At 38.3% G+C, this 23,918-nt stretch overlaps 1 protein-coding gene across 1 annotated transcript in view; it reads right to left on the bottom strand.

Moving 5' to 3' along the window:
* Window positions 1-2,255: 2,255 nt before the first annotated feature.
* Window positions 2,256-23,918, bottom strand: part of LOC129282201 (uncharacterized) — a 31,278-nt gene continuing 9,615 nt past the window's right edge. The window contains exons 2-7 of the mRNA XM_054918123.2: window positions 14,440-14,591; window positions 11,778-11,839; window positions 10,704-11,021; window positions 9,423-9,853; window positions 8,388-8,553; window positions 2,256-7,750 (exon numbers count right to left, since the gene is read on the bottom strand). Coding sequence (XP_054774098.2) covers window positions 6,639-7,750; window positions 8,388-8,553; window positions 9,423-9,853; window positions 10,704-11,021; window positions 11,778-11,839; window positions 14,440-14,591 — 2,241 coding nt within the window. The 3' untranslated portion in view covers window positions 2,256-6,638. The remainder of the gene's footprint in view (window positions 7,751-8,387; window positions 8,554-9,422; window positions 9,854-10,703; window positions 11,022-11,777; window positions 11,840-14,439; window positions 14,592-23,918) is intronic.

A 23,918-nucleotide genomic window follows, 5' to 3' on the forward strand; every position in this document is an offset into this window, starting at 1 on the left:
ATTGAGATTACAAAATCAAATTTGATAAAAAACTGATCTAACCCTTTTGTGCATTTGAGCTCTTCATACTAGCATTAATATTCAAGTGCTCATAACTTCTTATTCATTCAATTTTACTAGACAAGCAAACACAAGAGACGACCTTTTCCATTCCCTTTTCATGTACAATGAAATAAACAATATCTGGTAGTGTATATAACCATGATAACACCAAATTTGAACCAAGAACGAGGCCTTACGTCATCAGTATCCGTTTATTCTCTTTTCTCCGTTCTATTATTACCCCGGCTTTAGCTGGGCTGCCTCGGCGCTCAAGCATTCAAGGAATTAATCCTGCCGGGTACCCATTCACCTCACCTGGGTCGAGTGCAGCACAGTGTGGATAAATTTCTTGCTGAAGGAAAACACGCCAAATGAATGTGTGTAATTGCAAACGATTGTAAGACGCATCGATTTGTGAACAGAGATTGCTGCGCGTTTCGACGTAAGGACTACATCTCTCCATGTAAATTAGGTTACAATCATCTGAACAATTTGAGAATGATTCGTTTTTTTTAGTTCAAATGATTGAAGAAAATCATACAAAAACTAGAAGATCAACACTCGTAGTGCAGTCACTATACAAGCACTGTAAGTGCTAAATTAGCACTTCATTTTTTTTACAGTGCAGTAGTAGTAGTGTCATCGTCATTATTATCATCATCATCATCATTATTATTATTACCATTATAATTATCAATGTTATCGTTATCATGATCATCATGATGTTTAGATCACCATTGCTGTTGCCTTGAAATGATTATGAACATGATAGATGAATTGCCTTTACATTATTGACGGATTTGAGTTGAAGGAATATTTTAATACAAGTTCTCAACCAAGCCTTTAATAAACGACAACCACTATAGGAATTGAACTCGATATTACAAACCTACTGTAATCATCGTTCTAAATATAATACACGTAATTAATATCAGTTATCCTCGTCATCATTATCACTAATACAATGATCACGATATGTACTCCTCCTCCTCATCGTTATCATTATTAAAAATGCCGTCATGATTACTATCGAAATCACTGTTATAATCATCATCGACGTTATAAAAATGATAACAATAGTAATTGTAATGATAATAATAAAAGCTAATATCGTTGTGGTAGTAGAAGGAGTAATAATAATAATAACAATATCGATAATGATGATGCTAATAATAATAGTAATGATGAAATATATGTATATATATACAGTGCGTCCCAGAAAAAAACGAAACCGAGATTTATCGATGATTTATCATAACTTAATCACAAATACAATAGACAAGTGACCTACTATTGTAAAGCTTAGAATCTCCTCTTTCATCTGAGATTATTCCTCATTCACGCATGAGTGAGCGAAAACAATTTGAAGAAAGGATACCAAAAACTCATTTGGCGGGGGGTATCTGAATTTCAAAAAGAAAATCACATTCCTAAAAAGTTCAATATCTGCTCTTTTATTTGATACCTTAATCACAGAAAATGGTCAAGAAATAAAAAAGTTATGTTCCCTCGAAACAATGCTTGTATTTCCATAATTTCATTAAATAAACGTGTTTTCACCGGTTTCCCACAGAAGCTATCGCACGGTTAAGAAAAGACTTAGTGCATGGCTGATCGTCAACAAAATGGAGTGTCGAGTGACTCGGAACGCTAGCCTGTAAAACCTCTTCATTTTATGAAATTATTGAAATTCAAGCTTTATTTCAAATGAGCAGAACTTTGTTATTTTTTGACCATTTTCTGTAATTATTGAGGTATCAAATTAAAGAGCAGATATTGAATTTTTAGAAATGTGGTTTTCTTTTCGAAACCCAGATACAGCCCGCCAAGTGACTTTTGGTATCAACTTTTCAAATTGTTTTTGCTCACTCATGCGTGAATGAGAAATAATATAAGTAATTTCAGATGAAAGAGATTCTAAGCTTTACAATGGTCGGTCTTGTCTATTGTATATGTGATTAAGTTATTATAAATCATCGATAAATCTCAGTTTCGTTTTTTTCTGGGACGCACTGTATATATGTATATATATCGCTAAAAATGATAATAATAACGATAACAATGATTACAAGGAACCTGATGCTGATGAAAATGAACATGAAAATATCACAAACGAATTTCAATATCAATAAAACATGCAAACAAATCAATAAACCTACTCCTAAACAGAGTCAAACAACCAAAACGTGCAAACGACCAATACACAATGACAATCACTTTTTTTCTTCAAAGTTTATTCACTCCAAAATTCAAAACGACTGTAATAATTCAAATCTCCTAGCTATGATGAAGCTACACAATGTGAAGCTTATACCAAAAGAAATAAAAAATAGGCATTACACAGAAACTTTCTTGAACATATTTCTAGAGACGTGCACCCAAACATGATTTTGTAACCTAAATTTAGGTGTAAGCACTAGCTGTCTGAAATTGGTATTGTCTCCTTCACATTGGTTTTGTCTCGAAAACGTATTGACTATCGGAAAGAATATGATGCACATGAAATTAAACCTTATATCTTCAAACTTTAAACACTAAATGAAGTGATTAACATCACACTTGCCATAATAGCACATTGATTAGACAATTGTACACAGCTTGACGCATTGATAAGTTACCATCATCTGTCAACCTTACAAACAGGGAATATTCCAGCTCTGCCTTAGGACCCAGTGTGGCATGTCCACACTGTGGTAAATTGTTTGACCACAGTGATTCATGCGACAATACCCATGCGAACCCTTTGTTAGAATCTTTTACGTGATATACCCACCGTTAAACGGCTCCAAAAGCGCACCTGCGGTTTTACACTGTGTGTTTTTAAGCCACAAAAGGCGGTGCTGCACCATCCCGAGTTTGCTCAATCTCGAGATTTTAGCCCGATCAGCCCTCTTCGCGATTAATCTCGAGATTCAAGAAACCCCGTCTGCACCATCCCACGAAGAGCGATTCCTGCTCGAGCGAGGCAACAAGCCCGATATTACGAGCATGCGCACTTTCGGATCTTGGAGTTTCAACGGCCCGCGCTTTTGAATAACTTCCCGCGATATGCAAGCAATGTACTCCTTTCACTAGCACTTTCGCCGAATTCAACCGGTGTTATGCAACAATCCTCTCAGCTCAGCGAGTGAAGAAGTGATGTATTCTTCGTTAAATATGATGGCGGAGTAGGAGGCAACGACAGAGAGAGAGAGAGGGAGAGAAGGAGGAAAGAAATGCTATTTGCTCACATTTTGCGAAGGAATAAGACAACACTGCTGTCAGTGTTGTTATTGAATATGACCATCGTCGATGAGCGCCTCCCCCTTCGGTCTGGTCTCTCCCAAAATCCATTCACTGGTGGGACACCATCGTTGCTTCTGAACGCTATTCGCATGTATAAAGTTGACTTTCGCACGTGTTTATGTTTTGACCAAGGCGGAAGTGGAACGCGAATTGCATTATGGACTGACGTCATGAATAAATTACCCCGAGTCCAATCTCGAGTGCGTCTGCACCGACGAATTAGCGGGATAATTCGTAAAATAGTGCGCTATTTTGCAAATAAACCCGAGTTGACTTGGGATTGCAATCTCGAGATTAATCCTACGAACTAGCGCGATAATTGCGTCTGCACCGCCAACTATCTCGAGATTTTTCAGATCGGGATAATTTGCCGGATCAGAAATAGCGCGCTAATTTGAAAACTCGGGATGGTGCAGACGGCCCTAAAGGTGCGTTCTACCTTACCATATTGTATTATATACCACACTCAACTGTTTGACTTTGCCTATGCGCACCAACCAACTTTTGTTTACACTGTATTGAGTACAGGCTAGCTGCATACAGAGTATCACAGCGTTAAAACTTTAACACATAAATTGGCTTGATCACCAAAGACAAAGACAAATTCAGAGTTTACTTTCTCTTTAACATGTTAAATTGTATCTTAATAACTACGTAGCTTGTTTACATGCTATTAAGTTTTACTTACAAGTGAGGAAAAAATTTCTTGTCGCCGATGTAATGGTTTTCGTTTTCAGAGAAAAAAAATACCAACGGAGTTTTTCAGTATGAAACGACGGCATATTGACGCCACTCTCTAATCATGCTAAAACGTACAACCATTTTTAGTGTATCTACCATAAATACAATAATGAAGACATTGTGATTAAGGATGGGACATTATTGGAAGAGGAGCTTTGTCATTTGTTGCAGAACAACATCATACAACAGTATTCATTCCGACAGATTGGTAGTCAAAGCACACAAGTAACCTTGTATTGCTTCTTACGTGTAAGACGCAATGAAATAAATTTCAATCTAAAATAATTATAACATTATCACGAGACAAGCTTATGCTTTACAAAGACATAGGGTATCATTATAAGACAGGTGATGTATAAATTATATAACGATTACTTCCAAACCATCATCTTCCAAGCATCCAAATCAAATAAATAAAGATGTTTTATTTTCAAATGTACAGCATTTCCATAGGCAAATTAGGAGCAAGAATCTAAATACACAACATGATAATTTAGTGAGTACGTTTTGTTTTAAGATAGTGCGGTTTGAAATAATAAACTCGAGCTTTTTATCTGTACAAGAACATGAAATATAAATCACATCTTTATATGTTTACTATAAAGGCATCATTATCATCATCAATAAAAGGCACTATATTTAATCAGATCAAATAAATTTACGATTAAGCTGTCATATTATGCATAGTCCGCATTTAAATAATAGCGCCTCTACATAATATACTCGGACGCGACTAGTATACACACACACATTATGCAATAATGTTACAATATCTGAGAGATGAGTAGGTTTAGCAACAATCAACTCCATTGCACGATCAAACATGATATTTTAGCTATATTTCTGAATTTCCTCATAATCATTCAGATTATCTTTAAAAATAATCACGGGCTTGGACCGTACAAAGAGTCTCGTCTAATCACGTTAGAGTTTGTTACAAGAAAAATATTATTTTCTCTTAACTTTATACTACATGAATATATTACGATAACGTGCATTTATATAGTTCCTTTGAAACAATGTTGCATGAATTGAACCTTACTGATATTTATCACGAATGCAAAGACTAAAAATAAACATTAAAAACTATCATTGGCCAAATATGTAATTTTCTTAAATCTATTGCGGTATGAAACATATTTCAGGTTGCTAAAATCTGTAAATAGGGCATAAATATCACCATAAAGCATATTTTTCAAACGGTTCGTGATCATGATGTTTAAGCATATCGGAGATTTCTTCGTATCCCACAAAAGGTAAATATTGATTGCCTGAATTATCCTAAGCAAATAAACATGTGTATATTGATATTCAATGAATAACGGGCTCCACGCTACTCAAACAGGCATAGTTTTCTATTTTTCCTCTTTCATTTGTTATTTACCGCATACCATCGCATCAGAACGAAAAGTCGTGACCAAGGTGAATGTAGCGCAGAAAGAAACACGATGATTTGCAATCTCCGCGCTAACATTCTTTGATTATGATCACAACAGTGTTGCGCGCAGGGCCGGAGAAGAGGCCAGGACCAAGACCGGGACCAAGATCGCGACCAGACTATCCGAGGCCAAATTCAAGGCCGAATAGTCCATCCTCGAAATGCACAACACTGGATTACACATACACTTACATAATATTCTGTATTCATCGCAACCGAAATTTTGAAACCCCCGATGCACGATAGTTACACAAAGATAATGAATAAAATCTAGACACACCCAAAGGGCAACCAATCTCCTTGAACAAGCACACACTAAATCTGTACACTCACGAAAAAATGTATTAATGCATGTTCCTAACTTATCCTATCTTGAAAGCTTAAGCGCGATGGAGTTTATACAGTCATATCGGTCAATTATAATTCACATATTCTTCATAGAATTACATGTATGCAAATGAATATGTATGTTTCATAGCAACGTAGGAAATATTCAAAATTATCCTATATTGATATCTATAAAAATATTCAGACATTCTTAAATATATATCTGGTAATTGGAAGAATAGTTTCAACGACGGCCCCTATGTTTGTGGCTAAACAAAACGCTCGCAAACGTATGTACAATGACATTATACATGTATTTTGTCTGGCTAAATATGTAATTCGTTTGACCTGTGGTTTATATGACGTTATCATGAAGAAGACCCTGAGGGCCTGTTAATTCATCATACATTTTTTTTTTAAGTCAGAGCATGAAGCCTAATATTCATCATATCTGTGGCCGGTATCAATGGTTACTACATGTAAAGATATTCACTTTTTTAGACGATGAAGGATAATCATAAAACTACTCTATAGCGCCTTTTTTTTTAGGATTATAATGCACAATGATCATGAATATCTTTATCCATCAGATAAAAGATTGACTTTTTTCTATTGCATAGTATTGACCTTGTAACACTTTACAAAGAGATGTTAATTATTTTTCAATAAACACATTTTTTTTTATTCACGAGTTCACAAGTTCAAAGTGGACGAATTATGAGTCCATACCGCGATTTCCAATTCGTTTGAAATCGCCCATCCAAATGTTCTGTTTATCCTCAATGCTTTGGATGCGTAGGTACATTTATAAATCATCGCTCTCGGCTAGTGACACCGTTGGTGAAAGCGCGCCATGCCTTGGCGAATCAAAGCCGTACGACTTTGGTTTGGGGTTGAAATCGTTGAAACCACCGCTGTATTTAAGTGATCTGGTTTGACCTTGACCTCTACCGATCGACCCTTCAGAGTTCAACGAAGCCGGAGACCCAGATCGGTTATCTCCGTTAGATGACACACCCCAACCGCGTGGCTTGACATTAAAGTCCTTAAAGTTGGTTTTAGAGAGCGTTGGCCCTTGTTTGAGTGGTACTGGTTCTACATGCTGGGATCCTGGGTACTTGGGGAAGTCGCGGTTGGCTTTGAAACCAGGCTTGATTCGTAGATCTGAAGGTGGCTGTACAACTGGTTTTGGTTTGGCCTGAGTCGGAGGAGGAATCTTCACTTCTTTTTTCGGAAAGGCATGCGAGACACATCCAAACGGCGATTTTTCTGCAGCCTCCCAAGGGGATACCTTCTTCTCTGGCTTCACAGAGGGCTGCGGTCCCGGTGGCTTCTTAAAGGGAGTTGGTGCTGGATGCTTCATCGTCGACTCATCAAGGACAAATTGTTCTGATCTTAATCTCCTCTTTTCAAACATCTCTGCTGCTCTACCGGAGTGTGACTTGAGGCCATCGGCAAGGACCAGACACTGCTTCGGCGACACCGCAGTGTGCTCGCATTTTACTTTGCTCTTCAGCTTGACATTGAAATTCGTCGGTTCCACCTTGATACGCTGTGTGAATCCTCCAGGAGGCGGCGGTGGTGGAATCGGAATTACCCCATTTGACATTGGTGGTGGTGGCGGTGGAGCGGCCTTGATGGTGATAATCGCTGCTCCAGACTCCCCAGTGGAAGATCCATCGCTGTCTTCATCGGAGTCCTTCTGCCCGGTTGCTTCAATCGTGTATCTGGCACTCCGCTTCCGACGCTTGGCGAACATCCTTGCGCCTTTGGCCTGCTTGTTCTTGGGAAACATCAGAAGATCTGCGATTGTTTTACACGCTCGCCTTTTCTCGACAATTGAGACTTCGGGCTCGGGATCTTCGCTGACTCGCCCAGCTGGTTCCGAGTACGGACGCTGTAATCGCTCTTTACGCTCTGTGAAAACGAAAAAAAAGAAAAGAAAAGAAAAAAAGTAGGAACTTAATTGTTTAAAGCAATAAATCATCAACATGAGATTAGTTGTATAATGAAAACTAAGCAAAGGCATTAAAGATACATTTACCAGTTCAGAGATTTCAAGATTAGGAACTAGAAGCGAAGGAACGATCTGAGGAGATAAACTGTGGGGACGGAGGTCGAACCATTGTTCACGCGCAATAGACCTTATGCATTGACGTAGTCCCGCCCCCATCTAATAGAGGCTGAAGTAACTGTCTCGCATGCTTTGGTAATATGCAGCTAGTGCATCTCTAACAACTCCGTTTACACGTATTCCTGTATCCTCTGAGGGAGGGCGCTGTGAGATTATGACATCATATGCATGAAGTCTATAGCCTGTCATCACTAAGCTTTATTGAGCCTGAACACTTAGGAACTTTACAGTTTTAATAGGTGGACTCCTCTAAAGAGATATCTGTCAAAGTCAAACGAATGTCAGTCTCTTCACAAGCCACGAACCATTCTTTTCAGTCTCTTAGATAGGTTTTATCAAAAAAGACCACTTGGGTTTAGATCCACATACATGTTTTTCTTTGTCGGTACGAAGGTCAGAGAAAGAATCAAAGAAACTTACCAGCGGCAGGCTGGTCCTTAGCAAGGCTGCGAAGGATGATACTGGGATCTTTATAGACATCAGTCTCTTCTTCGAGATGTTTCTTCGGTGTAAGAGGCGATTCAGGAGGCACACCACTATCAACAGACATACCGCTTGGTGACTGAGGTGGGCTGCCAAAGTCCACCTGCAGATAGAAAGGAAATTGTAAATATTTAGTTTCTTGACAGTGGAATGGAAAGACGAGAAAGTAGAGGTTGGGAAGTAGAGTATTCTTTTCGCAATGAGTGTAGTCCTTAAAAGGAATGCAAACCAGAAGGAGTGGAAAGCTGAGTGGTAGGCAGGGAGAGAGGCTTGAGTAGATGAGAGAAGGCTGGGTTGAGTCGACGAATGGAGTTGTAAAGCAGAGGCAGGAGAGAAGACTCGACGTTTCGGGCGGGTTGACTGTCCATCTTCCGTCTTTACATTCCTTTCCAGGACCACACTCATTCCCAAAAGAATACGATACTTCTCAACCTCCACTTTCTCGCCTTTCCAATACCCTTCTATTCTCTCAGCCCTTCCAAGACTTTACACATATGTACCATACATCACTTCCGCGACAATATTTTTTGTTGAGAAATGAGGGAAACTTTGGTGATTTAAAATCAAGAAACATGTTTAGGGATGACTGTGTTTTCACATTCTCAAACAATAGTCGATACGAGATGGAAAGGTTTGTTCCAAGTTATTCAACTGTTCGAATATCAATATTGCAGAAATCCTTTGTTGCGATTCATTGATTTAAAGTATCATTTCCACAATATGAGCACGTGCTACTTCTCTTTAACGTTTCCTTGAATATTATTTTTTAATTTATATTCAGTTTTGTCCTTTTTACTTTGAAGATACACTCGATTTATTCATTGAGAGGGTCGCACAACACAAAGATTAGCGAATTATGATATCGTAAGCTTGATTTTAACGAATAATTGTACATCATAGTCAATGCAATCAATAGTAAAAAAATGTTTTAGGATGATTGCTTAGCTTTGTGTTACGGGCTCCAGAACCTACCTTTGTATTTTCATCAGGCATGGCAAAGGTGATCGTAAGTTCCCGTCCGACCCCGGCAGCTTTACCGGAAGGCTTGGACTGCATAATGCTGACCGGTTCGTATGTCGACTGTTTTTTGCTCTTCTGCAGCGGTGACGGTTTCCCGTACTGGAGAGCGAAGTCGGTTTTCGGACCCGGAGCCGAGTAGCGTGGGTTGGCGGATGGTTTGGGCATCTCAAATCTTGACTTTGGTTTCTGCTGCGGTTGTTGTTGCGGCGGTAGCTGGAACCGCGCTTGCTGCGGTTGTTGTTGCTGCTGCGGTAGCTGAAACCGCGCTTGATGCGGCTGCTGTCGTTGTTGAGGTTGTGTCTGTTGATAGATGGGTTGCTGTTTGGCTGGCGATGGTTGTCGCTGTGGAGACTGCCACGTTGTTGACCTCGACGAGTTGTCTACTGTAAATTGGGCGAACAATAATAAATCATGATGCATATTTTTCATACACTTTTTTTTCTTACTAAGCTATATGCACACGCATCAGTTAAGGAAAACGGACTGTCTTCGAATAACGTTAACATACGTTTTCCACCAGTAGCCAAACATGTTTTGTACTGTTGTTATGGCCTTTCCTACTTTCTTTGTTGCATCATGATATCATCACTTAAACTTGATCATACATAATAATAAAACATCAGATGAAATTGGAAAAAAATGACTAAAATCAAATGTATACATTTTATTTAAAAGATATAGCGCAACTCATTTTCGACCTGTAAGAAATTGATTACCTCGGACGAAAATATTAAAATAAAGCAATGTATAAAGGATAAGGGTGTGATTAATCTTTGGAATATGTTAAACGTTCAAACAACAACAAATTATCAAGGTACATATATTTAATTCAAGCCTGAAACTCGAGATAATATGAATCGCAGTGAGAAAATCAACGAAAACTTCAAAATCATAATCGATTGGTGAAAAATAATAAGGGTTCAAAATCAAAACAATATAAAAAAAGGAAGGGGAGAGGGCTAGTTTTCAAATAAATAAGCAGAAAAGGTAGAAGTACACGATACAGAGGGGATGAAGGAGCTAGAATGGTAAAATTATTACAGATTCAATGAACTACCCCTTCCTACAAACTTTCCCATAATGTATGAGTGAATTTACAGTTTGCATTTTCTTGATATAGCCTTAACGTCTAAAAGGGGGAAAACAGATCTGGGGTTTTCTTTCAGTGGACGTAGGAATGCTCCTCTCCCCTTCTGTTCTTTTCTAAGTCGTTCGATGATTCCCCGATCTCACCATTACCCGATATCCGTGCTCGATCGGTAGCCGATTTCTGTGGATGCGTGATGATGACGTCACTGGTACGCCTCCCATGATCCATCTTGATTGGCGCGGTGTGCTCAATTCCACCAATTGGCTTGCGCACCGGTCCCGCCATATCGTTGCGTTCTGTCGTCGTCTGCGCTACGGTTTTCGGCGTCTCGCCGTCCAGCGATTCCATCACGGTCTTCGTAACCGTCTCCTGCAGTCGTTCGCCGTCTTTAGTCGTCTTGATTCGTGTCGTTGTCGTCGTGACCTTACGGACCGCGCCGCCGCTGTTCGACATCCGCCGGTCTATAGATATGGGCAGAATTGGTTGACCTTTGATTTTTTTTTTGCCTTTACAATAGCAATTCACCCCAAAGATTCCTGTTTTCTAACGTTAAGTTTGATATATTTCTGAGCGTACATGTATAACTCTATTAATGAACTCCCATTTCAGATTTGTTGTTTCCGTTGCACAATTTTGGCAACTGAATGTTTTCTTGAAAATTGTGACAAGAAAGGAGAAAATAAATGATGAGGCTTCAACAAAACAAAACAAGATTTAAAAACAATAAGCTTTGAAATGAACGGTGATAATTTAAGCAGCATGCGAAAAGGGTTTATTATAGAAAACAGAGTCACATCAGTCGAAAAAAAGTATCATGATAACTAAAACAACTGTTTAAAAGAAACAATTTTGAGTCAATCGTAAGATAAGGGTTAATATATATATATCGTTGTAATTCACAACAACTCATCAACAAGGGTTATAAGAGTCAAAAGAAGATTTAGGTATACATGTACATGTATACTGGATTGTAATTCCAGTTTGGGTAAAAATATAGGAGGGGTTAGCAACGTTGGCTGGAGAGAAAAAACGAAGGGAAAAAAGTCAGTCATCAATCATAAATTATGAGGTAATGTCAAACGGTAAAAAAATTGAGGTTGCATATTTCTTGGTTTCATGAAACAAAGACCCCGATAGTGAGGAAAGGGGGGGGGGGGGCACAAAATAATGAGGTAACAGGTCGGAGCAAGACCTTTAGCATGAACCTGATACAGTACCTGAACTTTGTTTTTCTTGATTCATCTGTCTGTCTTGAATTCTTGGGTTGGCACTTCTTGTTCTAGAAAATAAAATGTAGAAAAAACATTGAAATTCAAGACCTGATTCTTTCAAAAGCCTAATTAAATAGCCTCTGAGCTTTTTGTATAGTGTCCTTCATGTTCTCCTTTTGTTTTGGGATGGCAAACTATTCCCCCGCATGTATAGGGGATTTGGTATAATTCCATACTCCATCAACCCAACGATCGTTGACTCTTTTCGTTGACCTGACATGAACTCATACTCCTCCCAGAATGATTGTGGTCGTACTTCATGGATTATACCTTCGAAACATCCATCATCCGATGAGGATTAGATCCGAATGTCAAAAAGGATGGTTTCCAACATTAACTAAAATAAAAAAATAATAATACTTTTAATCGGAATCTCCCCACCCTCACCTGTCCCTCTCTTTATTATTCGACGCTTTTTCTTCTTTTTTAACTAAAAATATCTACTGCTGGAACAATCAATTGACAAATTGCTGTTATTAAATGACAAGTCCACCCCAACAAAAAGTTGATTTGAATAAAAAGAGAAAAATCCAACAAGCATAAAACTGAAAATGTCATCAAAATCGGATGTAAAATAAGAGAGTTATGACATTTTAAAGCTTTGCTTAATTTCACAAAAACAGTTATGCGCATCCTAGTTGGTATGCAAATGAGCACTGGCGTAAATCCGTGTTGATGGGTGGGGGGGATGACTGAAATATTTTGGCATTTTTTTGCAATCATGTTTTTAGATATGCAAGGAATTGTCATTGAAATGTCCACAGTGGCGTACCGTGGGTCACGGCATTGGGGGGGGGGGGGGGGGGCACCAGCAACATTTTTGAATGACTGAGTGAGTGACCTAATAGAGACATTTTAAGGACAATGTCATTAAACGGATATATATCTCACTCATCAAATAATGCGAGCGCGAAGCGCGAGCTGAAATTTTTTTATATTCACACCTAAAAAGGGACATTATAATAAAATTTGTGTAATTATGATAGGTACCTGTCTCGCTTAACAATGCGAGCGCGAAGCGCGAGCTGAAAACTTAAATAATTCAGACCTGAAGTGGGGCATTCTAAGTTTTCTTTGTAGGAATTAACCAGGACCATACGTATTTCATTAACCAAATGATGCGAGCGCGAAGCGCGAGCTGAAAATTTTTGATATTCAGATCAGAAGAAGGGACATTTTAAGGACTGATTTTAGGAATTCATGAAGAGCAGACAGAAGCGCGAGCTGAAAATTTTTGATATTCAGATCAGAAGAAGGGACATTTTAAGGACTGATTTTAGGAATTCATGAAGAGCAGACATATCTCAACAATCCATGAAAAATGCGAACGTAATCACGGACAGGAAATGTTTCATATATACGAAGACCTTAACATGGGGCAATCACTTTTGAGTCATGAAAAAAAAGCATAAAATATGTCACTACATAAAACAATGATAACTCAAGTGCTAGGAAATATATTTGGTTTATATTGACTTGAAAACGGGATGTTTTGGTACAACAGGATTATATATCTCGTTAAACAGACAATGCGAGCACCAGGAACAATTGAGACGTAGGCCCTGGGCAAATTATGTTTCATAAAGTTATGATAAAAATGTTTCTTATGTAATGTAACTTAACATAATTATAATATAATATAACATTATAATGAATAATATTTTCTTCTTTCCCACTACGTTTCTCTTCCTTTCTCCCTCTTTTCTCCTTTTCCCCCTTTCCCCGTTTTTTTTTTTGGTCAGCCGATGGGGGGGGGGGGGATGTGCCCCCCATGTCCCCGTAGTTACGCCACTGTATGTCCATATGGCAAATACCCCTCCAATATTATTATCTTTTTTACCCCATGATGGTTTAATGGTTTATTAGAGATTACATTCAAATTTTTTTGACATTCCATCTTAATCCCTTCCCAAAGACCCCAACATTGATGAATTGGAAGTATTTCGTTTGGAAATGGTGAACTGGCTCTTTATTTGCATTTTATGATTCAATAATATTATTTTATTTGTTAAGCGGTATTTTTGGAAGAATTTTCAACAATAAAACAATTATCTATTGTGATTTTTTTTTCATTTCTTTCGTAAAAAGTGGGGGGGGGGGGGATGTTTGTACAGGCCATCCCCCCTCCTCGAAAAGTGGGGGGGATATATCCCCCATCCCCCCGGGATTTACGCCAGTGCAAATGAGGAGACTGATGATGTCATCCACTCACTATTTTATATGAAATCTAAAAATATTCGATTTTTCTCATTGTCAAGTGAAATAACGATTAATTCCTCCCTGAACATGTGGAATTAACATTGTTTAATACTATATGGTTCAGTCAAGTTGGTCCTCATTGTCAAATATGTAAAAAATGAAATATTGTATAATTCGAACAATAAAAAAACGAAAGAAATAGTGAGTGAAGGACATCATCGACTGTCTCATTTGCATGTCGAAACTTTAAAATGTCATAACTTTCTTATTTTAAATCCGATTTTGATGAAATTTTCTGCGTTATGCTAGTTTGATTTTTTTGTGTTTATCCAAATCAAAATTTTTCTGGGGTGGACTTGACTTTTAACCAAATACTGAAATACTTGTACAAAAATATGAAATCCCATACCTGACGATTTCGAGGTCGAGTGAGTCATCGGTCTCGTCGATGTATGCCATGGCGACATCGCGGGCAGCGTTCCTGACCGATTTCCCATTGATCGACAGAACACGATCCCCTTCCTGGAGATCGGCGTAGTCCGCCTTGCTCTTCTTGCGAATCTAGAGAAAATGGAAACGATAAAAAGGATTTATTCATTTTGCGAAATTGGAATTCAGAATAAAATACGAAATGATGTTTGGGGAGTACAAATTATTTGAGTGATTTCCAAATTCACGCAGAGCATATCAGCACCTGGGGCCTGTTCCACAAAACCTGTGATGATAACAAGTTGGCAATAACGGTTTAAAGCTACTGAAATCCTTTGATTTGATTGGCTGATACTACACTTGTTATAGAAAGTGTGCATTTGTTATTAAAACAAGTCTTCATGAAACGGGAGCCAGAATAGGCAGGACAGGAAAGAAAGACGCCACGGCCATCACCCATCATGCTGATATCATGTATTACCCATTGATATGCTAATGTACTTTGGCAATGCGTGACATCGGTCTACATGGTCTTGGGATTGAGTGGATGAGAGGTCAACTGCAAAAGGCCAATCGTACTGAATATCATTATTTGGGGTGCATCGGGGGGGGGGGGGGGTCTATAATATGCTCGAGGATAACAGTACGCAGACACTCCCCCTCCTTCAGGGGAGAGTGTAAGATATTCAATATTCGAAAAATTATAAAAACGAGCGAGCGAGGTTACCATTACCAAGGTGAGTTTTTAAGTCGAAAAAGAAGTTGGTGCATATGTGTTTTTACGGGATGGGGTTGGGCGGGTGCCTCCTGTCCCTTACCGCATAACCCTCCCCCTCCTTCAGGGGAGAGTGTAAGATATTCAGTATTCGAAAAATTATAAAAAACGAGCGAGCGAGGTTACCATTATGACCAAGGTGAGTTTTTAAGTCGAAAAAGAAGTTGGTGCATATGTGTTTTTACGGGATGGGGTGGGGCGGGACCTCTTGTCCCTTATCACTTAAGGCAATTGGGTCAGGCATGGGGATGTGTACGCTTGATATTGTAAGTACTTATTTTGTTCCACCCGCTTCTTTGCTTATGATTTTTTTTTAAAGAATTATTTGCACAATTGGTGATTAGAAAACTGAAGACCGAGCGTAACACCGCCTGCTTTTCTGGCTGCGTTTGTCCATTCAACACGTTCGATCGACTTTACACGATTGCAAAGGGGGACAGATTATACAACGTAGCAAATCTATTGAACATGCCCGTAAAAATCACAATGGAGATCTAAGAGCTCTTTGTCGAAAACGTGGACAGCAGATCGTCTCAAGATTTGGAGCTGACGAAAAATTGCAAGCATGTCGTTTGTCTAGAGTCCAGGACGACACTGCTGATTTGAATCACAGACTTTCGACAAAGACCTCTTTGTCATGAAAGGCTTTTGGCAATAGATTCTCTACGTTCCAGAAAGCATCTGTGTAGTCCCTTTGAGGCGGCACAAGAACAAGTCAGCATTTCAGCTACAGGGAAATGAACGTAGCCGATCATATGATAAAATAGCTTTCAAACGAACACGAGGAGGGAGTTGACAACATTTTCATATTGACGTCGCCGAAGGAATTACTAGCCCAGACTGGTTGGGTTATAACCCTTCCATACGAACAACGGGAACTGGTTGGGTTACCCAAGGGAGACTAGATCTACTAGTGACGTCATGCAGGGGTATTAGTAATAACTATTAACTAGTGCAATTACCCTGGCATTTTGAACGTCTCCTTATATTAGCCCCTGGAATACAACAAGGTGAAGGTAATTTATACTGTACTTTGTTGTCGTCACAAAGAGATATAAATATGAGATATCAGACAGGGACCCGTATATGGTAATTTCGTAGACGTCGCTGCACTTTAACCGAATGTGTCAGATAAGTCACATTTATGTCGCTGTCAGAAATTTGGTAAACTTGAGAAAACATGGATTCATGTTGGCCTCTGTCACCGACAGTAACAAACTGACAATGAATATCACAGAGAGAAAAAAAAAGGTGAATGGGAAATGGCTGCTGCGGCTAAGAGTTACGCTGAGGTGCAATTCAGTGCTCAGCCCAAAACCGTGCCAAGTTTCAAGGATTGTACGGCTCAAGGCCTAGATCTGACGACAATTGTTCCGGCTATAGTCCAAAAATATAATCTCAGAGTGAAGTCTCAAAGTGAAAAGAAGTGACGGAAGAAGGACTCATTGTCATGGTCGTTGCAGCAAATTTTCTTCAGAGCAATAGCCGCCGGGACATTTTATCTGCGCCCCTAAATCCCGAATTCCAAATCCAACCCTAACCCTAACCTTCATCATAGCCAATTACCTGACATTCTCTACAAAATTTTGCTTGTATGTGAATTCTCTTTGATTTATTTTACTGTTAATTAACACTCGGGACTATCAAAATCCTGAACTGTATTGACAAGTGTCCACTTGATAAGTGGTCTAGCAAGTGAGTTAATCGCCACACAGCAAAAAATGTGGTGTTAACCAGTGTACCAGGACCACACCAGTTATTTTACAACGGTGTTGAATTGACAGTGTTAGTTTAACACCTATAGGTGTTATTACAACACCTTTGGTTGTTACATTTACACTCTTGGGTGTTATGTTCAATCTCTTGGGTGTAATTTCAACACCTCTGGGTGTGATCCTCTATATATTAACACCAATTGGTGTCAGTTTGAACACCACAGTATTTACCGTGCAGGGCGGTTACACAAGTTTCGAGATTCTGTGGAAGTCCATTTGACATTAAAAAAAAATCATCTATAATGGCCGCAAAGATGCGCAATCTCTGTGACCAGCAAAGACTGTCTCGCAGGCTGTCAGTCTATTCTTGTAGAGTTCACTAAACTGTCAGTCGACGGGAATGCCTTTAATCTTCGTTAATCTCTTAAAAATCTCAGTATCCTCATCATATCATACGAGGGAAACCCCGCTGCACCATGAGTCATATACAGATTTCAGTCGGCACGGTCGTCACGATAACGTTCAACATGTTCAACTGTTCATATACGATAAGCGATTGTCGACTGGAATTCCAAAGCTTGAAATTTCTGTTGATAACAAAGTACATTGTTCTTGAAAGAGATTGATCAAGGTAAGCATGGTAAGCAGTATGTTGTGAATATGTGTCCGACCGATAAAATAGTCAATATCAACCATAATTCTGGCATAACAAATAAACTGATTGATTTTGACTATTTTTGTCGGTCGGACATGATGTTAACCAACATATTGGATTTCATAATATTAATGCCCTAATAATGAACATGAGCGGCGGTATAATATATTGGCCAAAGGTTGAGGAATTCTAAGATGGCAACCAGGTGGTTGAGCATCAGCAACGCAGAGGTTTCAACACCGGTCAGAACCGAGGTTTTGAACCACCTTGTCAAAACGTCCGTCTTATTTGAAAGGTAGCGAAGGGATTGAGATATCGAAGCCCTACCAAGCTTGGTGGTTGATGTTTTTTTTTAAAATCATGTTTTTTTTTTGTCTTCTCTCGAATCAAATATACTATAACAATGCAAATCTCATAAGCAATTTATACAATCACTCAAAACAAGATTCACATAATTATTGTATACAGCGGTCATTGAGAATGAAAAAAAAAATGATAATGATAATAAAGAACATGCAACTTGTCTCTAATTCAGATTGAAATTCATAAAAATCTAACAGATTAGAGAGAAAAACAAAGATGGTTGATTTTGCAATCGATCGTACATGATTAAATCTCAATGAAATTCGGCGTAAGCACTAGCGTACCTACGGGGGGCTGGGGGGGCACTCTGCCCCCCCTGACGAGCCACAACCCATACAAAATACATATCACTGCCCCCCTGACGAACTTGAAAGACCTTTTATGCCCCCCCTGACGAGCTTGAAGACTTTTTTTTTTTTTTTTTTTTTTTTTTTTTTGCTTGTCAATTTTTTTTCTGGTACAATAACCTTTATTTTTGATTGAAGACTTTTTTTTTATTTTTATTTTTTTTTAATTTTTTGCTTATCAATTTTTTTTCTGGAACAATAACCTTTATTTTTTATTGAAGACCTTTTTTTTTTTTTTTTGCTTGTCAATTTTTTGGGCGGCCGATTTTGCCCCCCCCCCCCTGTGGAAAATCTTAGGTACGCCACTGGGCGTAAGTCAATGCTGCAATCAAGAATTCCAGGCCTGATGAACTCAGCCCTGTGGTTCGAGGGCCAAGATGAATCTTTTCCTTATTCTTTTGAGCAAGAAATGCGACTCCAAAATCGCGAACTTTCTCGCGTTGAACATGCACTTGTTGTTAATGTTGAATGTATATCGTGACAAAAAACGGACAAATATTAACAGATTCATGAGTCAAGTGCGTAGCGCGATGCGATTGATTCCTAAAATACCGTTTATGGTCACGCGATTTGTGTCTTTCAGAGAGATGGAATGAGGCGAAAATATACGTCTACAGCTTTCGTAAAGTTTCATTAATGTAAATATTACAATCTCACAAAAGTGTTTTTAAGCGTTATTATTTTGTCACCCATTGAATATTTTCTTTTTTAATTTGAAAGTTAAACTGACTTGTAGTGTCTTCTATATCGGCTTATCTGACAATTTTACTTGTTTGGAGATTGTAATTACATCCATAAATTTTAATCTTATTCCATGCTTAATAAATGGTACCCCCCATACAAAGTAATAATACGCATTTGCGTTTATTTTGTTCGGGTCTTATATAAAATCGAAAAAAAATAAAATTTGAACACACTTTCCTATCTTAGCATCCATACCATATGTCATAGGCCTATTAAACTGGAATAGTGACCAACTCTTTTTAGGATCCCGTTCCCATTTCGAAAGTGTCCACAATCGATCGAGAAACCTATTTGGCCGTAAGTAACCCGTCGCCCTTAATATAAAAATTATTTAATTCAAGATATATCCACTTTGCAACCCAAAGGCTGAATTGACATTGAATTTACAATAAAATACATAATTTGCACATACACTGAATAAGATACACTGAATAAGATATACACAAAACTTATTCAATTTTACAAAATAATTACATTTTACAATAAAAATAATTTAAATTAACAATGCAAATTCCTCTTTGAAATGAAAATTTCAATTCACAATAATAATGATAACAATTATGATTTATTAATACCTCAGCCACATTTCCCCTACGGCGGCCGTATGGCGAGTGGAAAACAGCCGTTTTATTCATTTTTATTCAAACCACCGTATATGTAGACAAAAAAAAAGTTAAAACGTCTGTTTTCGACGCGCCGTACGGCCGCCGTAGGGGAAATGTGACTGAGGTATGAGTTGTGTAACGGTATCAGGTAACGCAAGGCGGAGCAATGGCAGTAATGAGAGTAATAACAGAGCAAAGTTACACTCATATAATTTACCATTTGTCATGTTTTTCATGGCTTGATCGTCCACACTAACCTAACCTCCTCCCCCTTCTTTATCATGTTTATTTTCAAAATAGATGATGGGATATTGGTCACAATGTGAATCACTCGTCTAAAAAGAAAAGCTTGCGGAGACAACCTCAACCTAAACCCAAGTAAAATGATTCCATTTATCACGATTAAAATCCACTCTCCGGTCTCCATACAACTTCATAGAACTTGCTTAAACATTTTATCAGGGTGTCATAATGTTTCCGCAGTGTGAAGAGTCTCCCAAACTTCGGAAACTCGTCGGTCGTCGTGACAGTGTGACAACTTGGTCATGGTCAAGAATCGAATCTTATGAATCATCATTCAATTGGTCGTGACTGGACGAGGGTGGTGAGGGGCAAGCGACAGGTATCTGGCCGCTTGCCATTGTCAAGTCTAGGCGGAGTTGGGTGACAAGTACCTCATCAAATTAATCATTGTTTTTCTTATGATTTGATACACCCTTGCCCTTTGCAGACGGTAAATAGGAAGTAAACAATGAAAACGTCATGGGTAGAAAAAAGACAATCCGTGGTAATCTCGATTATGAAATAAACCAATTAGTTGGGTTCAACTAACTAGTCCTTTTCCTGGTAGAACTAGAAGTGGTGCGTGATTTACTGAAGAGCCAAACCTTAATAATGAAATGAAGTAAAATAATAATTAAATATTCATCGTTTTAAGTGATTGAATTGTAATAAATCATTTGAAGAAACAAACATTGAATCATATTACGGCGATAACGGAAAATGACATCTATCATTCGTCACCTTTTCTAAAGAACTAGTCAATTTGATTCAAAATGAGTCAAACACTAGAACAGTGCTAGAAGTTTAGAGTTGCGTCGAGCGGGGAGGGGGCGAAAAAACCCAGAATTACTGTAAGAGGGAGAGAGGTGGAGTGGAGTGGAGGGAGGCAGTCAGAGAGTATAAGGGCATCTTTCGGGGCCCTCGTCATTTCTTATACATGTTTTTGGCCTCCAATTTCGAGCACACAAATAATGATAGCGAACATTTGAGTGGTTGTAATGTCTAAAGAATGTGAAACCTCAAGGCTTTTATATTGTGGTTAACCCACAGGAGCAGGAAATTGCCGTCTTGATTCGTTATGCCTTGAATGACAAAAAAGAAAAAGAAAACAAGGAAAGAGTGAAATGAACAGAACGAAAGAAGTTGTGTAAAAAAATACAAGAGTAATGACCAGTCGCAATGGAATTTCGTGCATGTTCTTTGTGTATCATATTTGGAAAATGTCTCTTTATATCTGGGTTTGTAGAAATTGACGCAAAGTGTGTAAATTCGAGGTTAGAAAGATGGAATGAACTTAAAACGGTCATTCAAGTTTTCCCCCAGTGCCAAAGCAGACAGAGCACTGTGCATTGCCGTTCGCAGAATGTAATTTGTTGTGTGTTTGTATGTGGGGAGGGGTCAATACGCGTAAGTTTTTTTTTCAGAAACTCAAAAGAAAAACGAGCGAGCGATGAGACCGAGCTTGTCATTGGGCGCTTTTGCATTTTCTAGAGAATGCTTTCGTGCACATTTTTAGTAAATTTCGTAAAAACTTTCAGTAAAAAAGTTTCAAAAATTTCTGGGGGCAACTGCAACCCCCAATTCGTATGGACATGGCACTGTATTAATTAGACGTGTTGTATTTTATTTTGTAGGATCCAAACCCCTCTACGTCATGTCAAAGTAAGCTTTAAGTTACATGAAACAACCCAACACTCCATGTAATCACGGTAATGCTAACGTAATGTTATGAACAGTAGCGTACCTAGGATTTTTCACAGGGGGGGCAAAACCGTCCGCAAAAAAATTTGACAAGCCCAAAAAAAAAAAGGTCTTCAATCACAAATGAAGGATTTCGTTAAAAAAAAGGTCTTCAATCATATTAAAATGAAGGATTTCGTACCAGAAAAAAATTTGACAAGCAAAAAAAAAAAAAAAAAAAAAAAAAGAGCTTCAAGCTCGTCAGGGGGGGGGGGGCAATAAAGGTCTTCAAGATCGTCAGGGGGGGGGGGCAAAAAAGGTCTTTCAAGCTCGTCAGGGGGGGGGGCAGACTGCCCCCTCTGCCCCCCCCCGTAGGTACGCTAGTGGTTATGAACATAAACTAGATTTAGCGGACATCTGCTAGGCAACCTTTAATATTCTGACATTGCCTCACATTGAAAACCAATTCACCTATTTTCCCCTCCATACTATATGTTTACTGAAGATTTGCAGATAAAACTCCAGTCCTTTTGATGAAGCACTGTTTTATATCATTCAAGAAAACGCGTACGTCAGCTACGAGCATGTTAAATACATTCTAAAATGAAATTATGATGGTTGTTGAAATTCTATTTCATTTCATAATTTATGATGAAGCCACGACCTTTCATTATTCAGAGACAACTGTCAATAAATCGGGGCCCATTGCAGAAAGAGTTGCAATCAAACGCAACTCTAACAATCATGCTCAACTTGATTTTCAACCAATCAACAGCGCGCATATGGGACTTGCAATTGATTTTTTTGACTTGCGTTTAAACGCAACTCTTTCTGCAACGGACCCCTGAGATGTCAAATATCATAAGCAGGTTGATGAGATCACCTCGAATTTGGGGCTTAAAGGTACCACAAAACATTTATTAGCTCGGGCATGTGTGACTTTAAGCCGTGCAAAGGTGGAAGTTAAAGAGCAATACTATATTAATAATTTTGCCACCTCATCCGAAGTAACAATGAACGGTGAATGATTTCGGAGACTGAGGTGATAATTGGGGAGGATCGAAGCTGTCGTCGAGATACAGCCATTTCCATGGTAACCAGAAATTGGAGGCAAGAAGAAGGATATACCGGGCAACCATCATTTCCGGCAATTCAAGCTTTCTCTCGACAGATCGATTGGTAATATGTCTAATCTATTGTTATATTGTCTTCATTATGATTCCATTTTCCATTTCCATTTTCTCATACTTACTACTTTCTCGGTGAGTGCCTGACAGGATTCTCTTGTATAAAATCTTGGTTCAAAATCGAGAGGGGATACCAAAACTTAATCGCGTCTCATCTTTAATCTTTTCATATCATGAAATAAATGTATTAATCGAAAATCAAACTTGAAGTTGTAAAATGAATCTTCTCATTCTTTTAATCAAAACAAAAAAGAAACACCCGAAGGGCAATTAATAATTATGATACGACTAATTTTTTTTTTCATAAAAATTATTTTCAATCAGCTTTTGTTCATTTTCAGTATTTGTTTAGTATTTTTTGTCAAGGCAAAGTCTATACCCCAACAGAAATCAAAATAAAATACAAATCACACAAAATAATATAACACTAAAATTTCAATTAAAATCAGATGAAAATAAGAAATAATGGCATCAACAGGGGACTTTCCCCACAAATTATTGATACCCATTATTTCAATTTTCAAAGATGTGTATGTAATAAAGAAGCTTTATTAAGCATTACATGACTGTTTATACGTTTTGAGACAAATTCTAGAACATTAAATTTCCACATTTTATGGTAATAAAAGGGTTATATTTATAATAAAGATATTCGCAAAAAAAAATCGATCGATGAAAAAAATTAACAAATTTGGATCATCGATGCATCAATTTTGCTATTACGGAGCATAAGAAGGATCGGCATTAAATCCCATTGAGTTTACTGAACATTACAGTAAAACAATGCACATAAATACCAATCTCTTTTCAAAGCATGCACACCTGTCCTATATTGCAATTTTAGCATACTCACGTTTCTTTTAAAATGATCTGGAACCCGTTTCACAAAAGATTTACATTTGCGGTATGATTGTGATACCTTCCCTGGAATCCTTGACAGTAATTGGCTGGCTGAGCCCGTTACCACGGTAGTTACCACAATGGCAAATTTATGATAATGTTCAGTTTTTAAGAAACGGGGCCACTGGATTAAAAAAGGGGTCGCAACCGTGATAACACAAGGCCTCATGATCACCTTACAAGGAAATTTAGTCATTAGCGTGAAA

Source organism: Lytechinus pictus, chromosome 18 (assembly GCF_037042905.1).
Source record: "Lytechinus pictus isolate F3 Inbred chromosome 18, Lp3.0, whole genome shotgun sequence".
Taxonomy (NCBI): domain Eukaryota; kingdom Metazoa; phylum Echinodermata; class Echinoidea; order Temnopleuroida; family Toxopneustidae; genus Lytechinus; species Lytechinus pictus.